At 45.0% G+C, this 13640-nt stretch overlaps 1 protein-coding gene across 1 annotated transcript; it reads left to right on the forward strand.

Moving 5' to 3' along the window:
* The first annotated feature begins 387 nt into the window (after positions 1-387).
* On the forward strand, positions 388-13527 carry LOC109742817 (uncharacterized). Its single transcript, XM_020301916.3, has 6 exons — positions 388-491; positions 2173-2696; positions 2808-3342; positions 12131-12831; positions 12918-12970; positions 13132-13527. Exons 1-6 carry the CDS (start codon positions 388-390, stop codon positions 13525-13527), a joined length of 2313 nt encoding a protein of 770 aa, XP_020157505.3.
* The last annotated feature ends 113 nt before the right edge of the window (positions 13528-13640 follow it).

Below are 13640 nucleotides of genomic sequence, written 5' to 3' on the forward strand. Positions count from 1 at the left end.
AAGTGTAATCAAATTTCTCATGAATAATATTAAAATTATATAATATTTTCTTCTTAATATTTAATTATGTCATTAAATAGTTCTTGTTGGAATAAAATTAGCAAGGCAAGATAATCTATCAAAATTAGTTAGTATCATATGTTGGTAAGGATAATTTGTGATTGTAAAAGGTAAAAAGGTTTAGTCTAAATAACACACCGCTTCAAACCAAAGTCAACCATTGTGTATGAGCAAGGTTGGAAAAAGCGTTATTAGGCGTACGCCTCAGCGCGCTGAAGCGCTCGGCGATAGCCCATCGCTTTGGCGGAGCAAGGCGTGCACCTAGGCACTAGGAAGCGGAGAAAAGCGGTGAGGGGGCGGCGCTAGGCGGAGCAAGGCGGACCGGAGATGCAACGGGAGGGTGCTAGCATGCGAGAAGGTGGCGAGAGAATCACGAGAAGATTGCGAGATGATTGCGGGCAGTTTGCCGGCGGGAGGAATGGGGAGATTAGGTTAGGATTTGTATATATAAACACAAAAGGGGTGGCGGCGGCTCGATCTATTCTGTTGGCGCTCGTCCGCCGACCGCCGGGACGAAGTGATTCACCTCCATGACTTCTTCCTCCTCGCTGTTTCTCCGTTCGACCACAGCCTGAGGTTCGGTCTTCTCCCCTACTGTAGGTGAGTTGCCAATGCGATTTCAACCATCCCTTCTCCTCTCGTGTCTTTCACTATGCCTGTGTGTTGCCTCTGCATCACCGGTGGATTGCTAGTTGATTGTTGCTCATCTCTATCATGTAATCACTCGATCTGTAATTTCTGTATGATCTTTTTACATCCACAAATGGTCTTTTAAATTTATAAACAGTATTGGTTTATCTGGATTGCATGTTGGATGCTGCTAGATCTGTCCTTCGCTTGTAATCCCTTGAGCTGCAGTTTTGCTATGCTCTGTTTCCTTCACAAAAATCAAGAGGAAATCGTTGGCTACTGTAATCCTGCTACAAAATATTCAGTTAGCTAGATGTTTACTTTTCTTCAGTTTCGTCATAATAAGCAGCTGGTAGCTTTTGTTTTCGCTAGAACAAAACGTTGCAGTTAGTTGCAGGAAGCACCAAAATCTCTTGTGTTCGTTTCCTTCCTGTGATCGACCGAGAGAAATTAGACAGAAGCTAGGTATCTGAAACATCAGAAATATATATACCCAAAGAGAATTTTTCTGTACTGAACACTTCCTAGATAAAACATGACTGAAAATAATTATAACTCCGTGATGCAGTTGTAATGACTGGTCTGAAGGTAATTGTAGCGGAGGAACCAAGGGAGCATCGACTGTTCTGAAGGTAATTATCCCGGGCACTTTGATGTTACTGAAGCTAGCTCTATGATTTTCTCAGTTACTAAGTTATATATGGCATGATGCCAAGAGGTGATACTGGGCGGTACTAGTACTAGTGTAGAAGTAGGATCAGATTTTGTTGCATGAGCCAAGATGTGACACTGACACTAACTCATACTAGTACTAGTCTAAAAGCAGGGTCATATGCGTGTGGATGTGGCTGTTATTATTCTTGAATGTAGAGACATCAGGTTATTAAACATGGTAGTTCAAATTAGTATATGAGTGTGCTGTCGTTTAACCAGAGGGATTGTTCAGTTGGTATAAAAATGAAATTGCTTCCAGATCTGTATCGAGCATTGCAACTTGCAAGACTAAATAAGTTTTGAATCAGCAGATTTATAACTTTGTAATGCAGAAAAAAAAGTTGTTCTGTTTCCCCCACAAAAAATGAAAAAAAAATTATTATCTATTTACTTCACAATAGTTTTTTCTTGGAATCTCCTGGTATGCAGCTTGCTATCTATTTTATATTGCTCTGCATATATTATGATATTATAATTTATATTTCTTTGATTCCTCCATTTGCTACAGGAACCGAATTGTGTACCTAATGAAACAGTTAATGATTTATCTTCTGCTATATGTTTCTAGGATGTGGACTTACGCATAGACGTACAAACATGCTATATATTGAATTGTTTTTTAAGGTCTATATATAGAATTGTTGCTTTGATTATTATCTGGATTTATGCCTACTTGTAGTCTGGACTTTGGTAGATGTGGTCCATTTTTCTAGCATTAGCGAAGCGAATTACTGAACTATTGGTTGCTGTGTATTTCAATATTTGTAGGATGTCTGAGAGAAATGCAACATCGGCATTGCAGGAGGAGAATGTCCTTAAGAGAAAGTCAGATGATGTGGGATGGGACTATGGGAGTCTAGCTGATGCTTCCAACAAGGATAAAGTGAAGTGTATTTTCTGTAACCATGTGAGCACTGGAGGTGTTTATCGTCACAAGCAGCATGTGGCTCATGTTGGTAATGCTGTGGTCAAATGCAAAAAAAGCTCGCAGGAAGCTAAAGACAGGTGCAAGAAATCTCTTGAAGAGGCATCTAATAAGAGGCGGGAAAAGACTGCCCGTGAGAAAGAGCTCAGACAAACTGTGAACATTTCTTGCGTTGGAGATGATGAAGCCGCTTGTATCGGAAGTGCGGAGCCCCACAAGTTAGGTCCCATTGACAAGTGGACACGGCCTATTGATCCTAAACTGACTCAAGCTGAAGCCTTGCATCAACAGAAGATAAACAAGGAACTTTGGAAAAAGAGAACACATGAAGTGCAGCAGTATGTGGCTAGATGGGTGTACAATCATGGTAATTAAATATTTATTTTTACCCACACCGCCATTGATTATTTACTTCTTTGTAATGTTTCACTGTTGGTTGACTTTTCAGTTACTAATTTTTTTCATATTACATTTGTAGCTATACCATTCAATGCTTGTGACAATGATGATTTCAAGTTAATGTGTGAAGCCATTGGGAGCTTTGGCCCTGGATTTGTGCCTCCGTCTAAACATGATCTTCGAGAGACTTTGTTGAGTGAGGAACATGCAAGAGTGAAGAGTTTGCTGCAAGAACGTGATGCTGAAAAGATGAAGAATGGCTGCTCCATTATGACTGATGCTTGGTCAGATAGGAAGAGGAGAAGCATAATGAACTTGTGCACAAATAGTGCTGATGGTTCTAATTTCATAAGGTCGAGTGAGATGTCGGCTGTATCACACACAAGTGAAGTCATCTTCCAATTAGTGGATGAAGCAATTGAGGAAGTAGGTCCTGAACATGTGGTGCAAGTAGTGTCTGATAATGCTTCTAATAACATGGGAGCAAAGAAGATGTTGTTGGAGAAGAGGCCAAACATGTTTTGGAGCTCTTGTGCGACGCACACCATTAACCTGATGTTGCAAGGAATTGGCGAGCTACCAAGGTTTAGTAAGGTACTTGAAAAAGCAAAAGCATTCACTGTTGGAAATATGCCCTAGAGGCAATAATAAATGGTTATTATTATATTTCTGTGTTCATGATAATAGTCTATTATTCATGCTATAATTGTATTGTCCGGAAATCGTAATACATGTGTGAATACATAGACCACAACCTGTCCCTAGTAAGCCTCTAGTTGACTAGCTCGTTGATCAACAGATAGTCATGGTTTCCTGACTATGGACATAGGATGTCATTGATAACGGGATCACATCATTAGGAGAATGATGTGATGGACAAGACCCAACTTAAGCATAGCATAAAAGATCGTGTAGTTTCGTTTGCTAGAGCTTTTCCAATGTCAAGTATCTTTTCCTTAGACCATGAGATCGTGCAACTCCCGGATACCGTAGGAGTGCTTTGGGTGTGCCAAACGTCACAACGTAACTGGGTGACTATAAAGGTGCATTACGGGTATCTCCGAAAGTGTCTGTTGGGTTGGCACGGATCGAGACTGGGATTTGTCACTCCGTGTAAACGGAGAGGTATCTCTGGGCCCACTCGGTAATGCATCATCATAATGAGCTCAATGTGACTAAGGCGTTAGTCACGGGATCATGCATTGCGGTACGAGTAAAGAGACTTGCCGGTAACGAGATTGAACTAGGTATTGGGATACCGACGATCGAATCTCGGGCAAGTAACATACCGATTGACAAAGGGAATTGCATACGGATTGATTGAATCCTCGACACCGTGGTTCACCCGATGATATCATCGTGGAACATGTGGGAGCCAACATGGGTATCCAGATCCCGCTGTTGGTTATTGACCGGAGAGGCGTCTCGGTCATGTCTGCATGTCTCCCGAACCCGTAGGGTCTACACACTTAAGGTCCGGTGACGCTAGGGTTGTAGAGATATATGTATGCGGAAACCCGAAAGTTGTTCGGAGTCCCAGATGAGATCCTGGACGTCACGAGAGGTTCCGGAATGGTCCGGAGGTGAAGAATTATATATAGGAAGTCCAGTTTTGGCCACCGGGAAAGTTTCGGGGGTTATCGGTATTGTACCGGGACCACCGGAAGGGTCCCGGGGGTCCACCGGGTGGGGCCACCTGTCCCGGAGGGCCCCGTGGGCTGAAAGTGGAGGGGAACCAGCCCATAATGGGCTGGGGCGCCACTTTGGGCCTCCCCCCCATGCGCCTAGGGTTGGGAACCCTAGGGGGGGAGTTCCCCCTTGCCTTGGGGGGCAAGGCAACCCCTTCCCCCCTTGGCCGCCGCCCCCCCTTGGAGATCCCATCTCCAAGGGCTGCGCACCCCCCTTGGGGGCCTATATAAAGGGGGGGGGAGGGAGGGCAGCACACTACAGCCTTTGGCGCCTCCCTCCTCCCCTGCAACACCTCTCTCTCTCGCGCAAAAGCTCGGTGAAGCCCTGCCGGAGAGCCGCTGCATCCACCACCACACCGTCGTGCTGTTGGATCTCCATCAACCTCTCCTCCCCCCTTGCTGGATCAAGAAAGGAGGAGACGTCGCTGCACCGTACGTGTGTTGAACGCGGAGGTGCCGTCCGTTCGGCACTCGGTCATCGGTGATTTGGATCACGGCGAGTACGACTCCGTCATCCACGTTCATTGGAACGCTTCCGCTCGCGATCTATAACAGTATGTAGATGCACTCCCTTCCCTTCGTTGCTAGTAGACTCCATAGATGCATCTTGGTGAGCGTAGGAAAATTTTAAAATTATGCTACGATTCCCAACAGTGGCATCATGAGCCAGGCCTATGCGTAGTTACTATGCACGAGTAGAACACAAAGAAGTTGTGGGCGTTGATGTTGCCAATTCTTCTTGCCGCTACTAGTCGTTTCTTGTTTCGGCGGCATTGTAGGATGAAGCGGCCCGGACCGACCTTACACGTACGCTTACGTGAGACAGGTTCCACCGACTGACATGCACTAGTTGCATAAGGTGGCTAGCGGGTGTCTGTCTCTCCTACTTTAGTCGAAACGGATTCGATGAAAAGGGTCCTTATGAAGGGTAAATAGAAATTGGCAAATCACGTTGTGGTCATACGTAGGTAAGAAATCGTTCTTGCTAGAAACCTACAAACCACGTAAAAACTTGCAACAACAATTAGAGGACGTCTAACTTGTTTTTGCAGCAAGTGATATATGTGATATGATATGGCCAGAAGATGTGATGAATGATATATGTGATGTATGAGATTGATCATATTCTTGTAATAGGAATCACGACTTGCATGTCGATGAGTATGACAACCGGCAGGAGCCATAGGAGTTGTCTTTATTATTTTGCATGACCTGCGTGTCATTGAATAACGCCATGTAATTTACTTTACTTTGTTGCTAAACGGTTAGCCATAGAAGTAGAAGTAATCGTTGGCGTGACAACTTCATGAAGACACAATGATGGAGATCATGATGATGGAGATCATGGTGTCATGCCGGTGACGAAGATGATCATGGTGCCCCGAAGATGGAGATCAAAGGAGCATGATGATATTGGCCATATCATGTCACTATTTGATTGCATGTGATGTTTATCATGTTTTTTGCATCTTATTTGCTTAGTACGACGGTAGCAAGTAGGATGATCCCTTATAATAATTTCAAGAAAGTGTTCACCCTAACTGTGCACCGTTGCGAAGGTTCGTCGTTTCGAAGCACCACGTGATGATCGGGTGTGATAGATTCTTACGTTCGCATACAACGGGTGTTGACGAGCCTAGCATGTACAGACATGGCCTCGGAACACACGCAATACACTTAGGTTGACTTGACGAGCCTAGCATGTACAGACATGGCCTCGGAACACGGAGGACCGAAAGGTCGAGCATGAGTCGTATAGAAGATATGATCAACATGGAGATGTTCACCGATCTTGACTAGTCCGTCTCACGTGATGATCGGACACGGCCTAGTTGAGTTCGGATCATGTTTCACTTAGATAACTAGAGGGATGTCTATCTGAGTGGGAGTTCATTAAATAATTTGATTATATGAACTTAATTATCATGAACTTAGTCTAAAAATCTTTACACTATGTATTGTAGATCAAATGGCCCACGTTGTCCTCAATTTCAACGCGTTCCTAGAGAAAACCAAGCTGAAAGATGATGGCAGCAACTATACGGACTGGGTCCGGAACCTGAGGCTCATCCTCATAGTTGCCAAGAAAGATTATGTCTTAGAAGCACCGCTAGGTGAAGCACCAATCCCTGAGAACCAAGACGTTATGAACGCTTGGCAGCAGCGTGCTGATGATTACTCCCTCGTTCAGTGCGGCATGCTTTACAGCTTAGAACCGGGTCTCCAAAAGCGTTTTGAGAAACATGGAGCATACGAGATGTTCGAGGAGCTGAAACTGGTTTTTCAAGCTCATGCCCGGGTCGAGAGATATGATGTCTCCGACAAGTTCTTCAGCTGTAAAATGGAGGAGAACAGTTCTGTTAGTGAGCACATACTCAGAATGTCTGGGTTGCACAACCGCTTGTCTCAGCTGGGAGTTAATCTCCCGGATGACGCGGTCATTGACAGAATCCTCCAGTCGCTTCCACCAAGCTACAAGAGCTTTGTGATGAACTACAATATGCAGGGGATGGAAAAGACCATTCCCGAGGTATATTCAATGCTAAAATCAGCGGAAGGGGAGATCAAAAAGGAACATCAAGTGTTGATGGTGAATAAAACCACTAAGTTCAAGAAGGGCAAGGGTAAGAAGAACTTCAAGAAGGACGGCAAGGGAGTTGCCGCGCCCGGTAAGCCAGTTACCGGGAAGAAGTCAAAGAATGGACCCAAGCCCGAGACTGAGTGCTTTTATTGCAAGGGAAGTGGTCACTGGAAGCGGAACTGCCCCAAATATTTAGCGGACAAGAAGAAGGCCGGCAACACCCAAGGTATATGTGATATACAAGTAATTGATGTGTACCTTACCAGTACTCGTAGTAGCTCCTGGGTATTTGATACCGGTGCGGTTGCTCATATTTGTAACTCAAATCAGGAACTACGGAATAAACGGAGACTGGCAAAAGACGAGGTGACGATGCGCGTCGGGAATGGTTCCAAGGTCGATGTGATCGCCGTCGGCACGCTACCTCTGCATCTACCCACGGGATTAGTTATAAACCTCAATAATTGTTATTTAGTGCCAGCTTTGAGCATGAACATTGTATCTGGATCTCGTTTAATTCGAGATGGCTACTCATTTAAATCTGAGAATAATGGTTGTTCTATTTATTTGAGAGATATGTTTTATGGTCATGCCCCGCTGGTCAATGGTTTATTCTTGATGAATCTCGAACGTGATGCTACACATGTTCATAGTGTGAATACCAAAAGATGTAAAGTTGATAACGATAGTCCCACATACTTGTGGCACTGCCGCCTTGGTCACATTGGTGTCAAGCGCATGAAGAAGCTCCATGCAGATGGACTTTTGGAGTCTCTTGATTACGAATCATTTGACACGTGCGAACCATGCCTCATGGGTAAGATGACCAAGACTCCGTTCTCCGGAACAATGGAGCGAGCAACCAACTTATTGGAAATCATACATACCGATGTGTGCGGTCCAATGAGTGTTGAGGCTCGCGGAGGATATCGTTATGTTCTCACTCTCACTGATGATTTAAGTAGATATGGGTATGTCTACCTAATGAAACACAAGTCTGAAACCTTTGAAAAGTTCAAGGAATTTCAGAGTGAGGTTGAGAATCAACGTGACAGGAAAATAAAATTCTTACGATCAGATCGTGGTGGAGAATATTTAAGTCACGAATTTGGTACACACTTAAGGAAATGTGGAATAGTTTCACAACTCACGCCGCCTGGAACACCTCAGAGAAATGGTGTGTCCGAACGTCGTAATCGCACTCTATTGGATATGGTGCGATCTATGATGTCTCTTACCGATTTACCGCTCTCATTTTGGGGTTATGCTTTAGAGACTGCCGTATTCACTTTAAATAGGGCACCGTCTAAATCCGTTGAGACGACACCGTATGAATTATGGTTTGGGAAGAAACCTAAGCTGTCGTTTCTAAAAGTTTGGGGATGCGATGCTTATGTCAAGAAACTTCAACCTGAAAAGCTCGAACCCAAATCGGAAAAATGCGTCTTCATAGGATACCCTAAGGAAACTATTGGGTACACCTTCTACCTCAGATCCGAAGGCAAGATCTTCGTTGCCAAGTACGGGTCCTTTCTAGAGAAGGAGTTTCTCTCGAAAGAATTGAGTGGGAGGAAAGTGGAACTTGATGAGGTGATAGTCACCCCTTCCGAGTCGGAAAATAGCGCAGCGCGGGAAAATGTTCCTGTGGTGCCTACACCGACGGGGGAGGAAGTTAATGATGATGATCATGAAGCTTCGGATCAAGTTGCCACTGAACTTCGTAGGTCTACAAGGACACGTTCCGCACCAGAGTGGTACGGCAACCCTGTCCTGGAAATCATGTTGTTAGACAACGGTGAACCTTCGAACTATGAAGAAGCGATGGCGGGCCCGGATTCCGACAAATGGCTAGAAGCCATGAAATCCGAGATAGAATCCATGTATGAAAACAAAGTATGGACTTTGACTGACTTGCCCGATGAGCGGCGAGCCATAGAAAACAAATGGATCTTTAAGAAGAAGACAGACGCAGATGGTAATGTGACCATCTACAAAGCTCGACTTGTCGCTAAGGGTTATCGACAAGTTCAAGGGGTTGACTACGATGAGACTTTCTCACCCGTAGCGAAGCTGAAGTCCGTCCGAATCATGTTAGCAATTGCCGCATACTATGATTATGAGATATGGCAGATGGACGTCAAAACGGCATTCCTTAACGGCTTCCTTAAGGAAGAGTTGTATATGATGCAGCCGGAAGGTTTTGTCGATCCTAAGAATGCTAACAAAGTATGCAAGCTCCAGCGCTCAATCTATGGGCTGGTGCAAGCATCTCGGAGTTGGAACATTCGCTTTGATGAGATGATCAAAGCGTTTGGGTTTACACAGACTTATGGAGAAGCCTGTGTTTACAAGAAAGTGAGTGGGAGCTCTGTAGCATTTCTCATATTATATGTGGATGACATATTATTGATGGGAAATGATATAGAATTCTTGGAAAGTATAAAGGCCTATTTGAATAAGTGTTTTTCAATGAAGGACCTTGGAGAAGCTGCTTACATATTAGGCATCAAGATCTATAGAGATAGATCAAGACGCCTCATTGGTCTTTCACAGAGTACATACCTTGACAAGATATTGAAGAAGTTCAGTATGGATCAGTCCAAGAAGGGGTTCTTGCCTGTATTGCAAGGTGTGCAATTGAGCACGGCTCAATGCCCGACCACGGCAGAAGATATAGAAGAGATGAGTGTCATCCCCTATGCCTCGGCCATAGGGTCTATTATGTATGCCATGCTGTGTACCAGACCTGATGTAAACCTTGCCGTAAGTTTGGTAGGAAGATACCAAAGTAATCCCGGCAAGGAACACTGGACAGCGGTCAAGAATATCCTGAAGTACCTGAAGAGGACTAAGGATATGTTTCTCGTTTATGGAGGTGACGAAGAGCTCGTCGTAAAGGGTTACGTCGACGCTAGCTTCGACACAGATCCGGATGACTCGAAGTCACAGACCGGATACGTGTATATTTTGAATAGAGGAGCAGTAAGCTGGTGCAGTTGCAAGAAAAGCGTCGTGGCGGGATCTACATGTGAAGCGGAATACATGGCAGCCTCGGAGGCAGCACAGGAAGCAGTCTGGATGAAGGAGTTCATTACCGACCTAGGGGTGATTCCCAATGCGTCGGGCCCAATGACTCTCTTCTGTGACAACACTGGAGCTATTGCCCTTGCGAAGGAGCCCAGGTTTCACAGGAAGACCAGGCATATCAAGCGTCGCTTCAACTCCATTCGTGAAAGTGTTCAAAATGGAGACATAGATATTTGTAAAGTACACACGGACCTGAATGTAGCAGATCCGTTGACTAAACCTCTCCCTAGGGCAAAACATGATCAACACCAGGACGCAATGGGTGTTCGATTCATCACAATGTAACTAGATTATTGACTCTAGTGCAAGTGGGAGACTGTTGGAAATATGCCCTAGAGGCAATAATAAATGGTTATTATTATATTTCTGTGTTCATGATAATAGTCTATTATTCATGCTATAATTGTATTGTCCGGAAATCGTAATACATGTGTGAATACATAGACCACAACCTGTCCCTAGTAAGCCTCTAGTTGACTAGCTCGTTGATCAACAGATAGTCATGGTTTCCTGACTATGGACATAGGATGTCATTGATAACGGGATCACATCATTAGGAGAATGATGTGATGGACAAGACCCAACTTAAGCATAGCATAAAAGATCGTGTAGTTTCGTTTGCTAGAGCTTTTCCAATGTCAAGTATCTTTTCCTTAGACCATGAGATCGTGCAACTCCCGGATACCGTAGGAGTGCTTTGGGTGTGCCAAACGTCACAACGTAACTGGGTGACTATAAAGGTGCATTACGGGTATCTCCGAAAGTGTCTGTTGGGTTGGCACGGATCGAGACTGGGATTTGTCACTCCGTGTAAACGGAGAGGTATCTCTGGGCCCACTCGGTAATGCATCATCATAATGAGCTCAATGTGACTAAGGCGTTAGTCACGGGATCATGCATTGCGGTACGAGTAAAGAGACTTGCCGGTAACGAGATTGAACTAGGTATTGGGATACCGACGATCGAATCTCGGGCAAGTAACATACCGATTGACAAAGGGAATTGCATACGGATTGATTGAATCCTCGACACCGTGGTTCACCCGATGATATCATCGTGGAACATGTGGGAGCCAACATGGGTATCCAGATCCCGCTGTTGGTTATTGACCGGAGAGGCGTCTCGGTCATGTCTGCATGTCTCCCGAACCCGTAGGGTCTACACACTTAAGGTCCGGTGACGCTAGGGTTGTAGAGATATATGTATGCGGAAACCCGAAAGTTGTTCGGAGTCCCAGATGAGATCCTGGACGTCACGAGAGGTTCCGGAATGGTCCGGAGGTGAAGAATTATATATAGGAAGTCCAGTTTTGGCCACCGGGAAAGTTTCGGGGGTTATCGGTATTGTACCGGGACCACCGGAAGGGTCCCGGGGGTCCACCGGGTGGGGCCACCTGTCCCGGAGGGCCCCGTGGGCTGAAAGTGGAGGGGAACCAGCCCATAATGGGCTGGGGCGCCACTTTGGGCCTCCCCCCCATGCGCCTAGGGTTGGGAACCCTAGGGGGGGGGGGGAGTTCCCCCTTGCCTTGGGGGGCAAGGCAACCCCTTCCCCCCTTGGCCGCCGCCCCCCCCTTGGAGATCCCATCTCCAAGGGCTGCGCACCCCCCTTGGGGGCCTATATAAAGGGGGGGGGGAGGGAGGGCAGCACACTACAGCCTTTGGCGCCTCCCTCCTCCCCTGCAACACCTCTCTCTCTCTCGCGCAAAAGCTCGGTGAAGCCCTGCCGGAGAGCCGCTGCATCCACCACCACACCGTCGTGCTGTTGGATCTCCATCAACCTCTCCTCCCCCCTTGCTGGATCAAGAAAGGAGGAGACGTCGCTGCACCGTACGTGTGTTGAACGCGGAGGTGCCGTCCGTTCGGCACTCGGTCATCGGTGATTTGGATCACGGCGAGTACGACTCCGTCATCCACGTTCATTGGAACGCTTCCGCTCGCGATCTATAACAGTATGTAGATGCACTCCCTTCCCTTCGTTGCTAGTAGACTCCATAGATGCATCTTGGTGAGCGTAGGAAAATTTTAAAATTATGCTACGATTCCCAACATTCACTATCTTTGTCTATGGGCACACAAGGACCTTGGACTGCATGAGGCACTTCTCTTCTGGGAAAGAGATCATAAGGCCAGGGGTCACTAGGTTTGCTTCTACTTATCTAACTTTGGAAAGCCTTCTAGACAAAAAGGATCAACTGAGGAAGATGGTGGTTGATAGTAGATGGGACAAGCTGAGAGAAGTTAAATCAAAAAAGGGAAAGGCAGCAACAACTACGATGATGAGCATGGCTTTTTGGAAAGATTTGAAGCTTTGCCTCAATGTCTTTGAGCCTTTGGTAAAAGTCCTTCGCTTGGTTGATGGGGATGTCAAGCCATCTATGGGCTTTGTTTATGGAGAAATAGTTAAGGCAAAGAAAGAGATCAAGGATGTCTATGGCAATGTGGAGTTACGTTACAAAGATGTGATTAATATTGTTGAGAAAAAGATGAAAGATCGACTTGACTCTCCATTGCACTTGGCTGCATATTTGCTGAATCCATATTATAGTTATGCTGATACTAATATTTTTTATGATGGAACAATAACCGAAGGGTTCATCAGTTGTGTGGAGACCTTTTATTATGGTGATGACGACAAGCAAGATCAAGCTGTCAATTTTGAATTAAAGAAATTCCAGAATAGAGAAGGATCATTTGCAAAGAAGCTTGCGAGGAGTTGTCAGAATTTTGATTATAATGCAGGTATGCATTGTGATTTTGTGAAGTCTAACTTATTCAATATTTATTCAGAGTTTATGCAATACATTGTTAACTTGATTCTCTGCTCTCATTCATAGCATCTTGGTGGAGGCTCTATGGAACTGAAGCACCGGCTCTACAAAGGATGGCTGTGAGAATCCTCTCATTGACCTCGAGTTCTTCAGTCTGTGAAAGGAATTGGAGTACCTTTGAAAATGTTAGTCTCCTGACTCTCTAATCTCACGTTTAGATTAGTCAGTCGCATGTCAAAACATTCTTTGTTCTTAATCGTTATTTTTTTTCCTGTTGCAGATTCATACAAAGAAAAGAAATAGGCTAACTACAGAACGTCTAAACTCTCTTGTGTTTATACAATTCAACTCAAGAATGATGGCCAAGAAACAAATGATCAAGGAGAAGAAGATCACTGATGTCCTCTTATCTGCTGAAACTACCGAAGCTCAAGGTTTTCTTTTTGAGGGCGGAGACGATTATGCAGAAGTCGTCTATAGGGATGATGAGGAGGAGATGGATAGTACAGGGATGCCAGGGAGTGGCATTGGAGAAACAATGGGAGGTGATGAACTGCTCGAGCCACGTAGAAGTGCGAGACTAAGACAACTTTATGAAGAAGAAGAATTCGATTCTGAAGAAGAGGAGTTTGATGATGAGGAGGAGATGCATTCAGAGGATGAGAATGAATATTGATAATTAAGGAGACCCAAATGCATGGATGCCCTTTGTTAAGTACTTCATTTTTATCTTATATCTTTATATCATTATGTGTCGAACTGTTTGTGTGTGCGTCCATGTGGAATTTT

The sequence above is a fragment of the Aegilops tauschii genome, chromosome 6 (assembly GCF_002575655.3).
Source record: "Aegilops tauschii subsp. strangulata cultivar AL8/78 chromosome 6, Aet v6.0, whole genome shotgun sequence".
NCBI lineage: Eukaryota > Viridiplantae > Streptophyta > Magnoliopsida > Poales > Poaceae > Aegilops > Aegilops tauschii.

Bases quoted from the DNA above. Each gene is read 5' to 3' on its own strand.
- LOC109742817 (XM_020301916.3), top strand. From the start codon at position 388: ATGCAACGGGAGGGTGCTAGCATGCGAGAAGGTGGCGAGAGAATCACG. The intron at 3,343-12,130 runs ATTCACTGTTGG...ACGATTCCCAAC, and splicing joins GTACTTGAAAAAGCAAAAGC to ATTCACTATCTTTGTCTATG. The intron at 12,971-13,131 runs GTGAGAATCCTC...TTCCTGTTGCAG, and splicing joins CGGCTCTACAAAGGATGGCT to ATTCATACAAAGAAAAGAAA.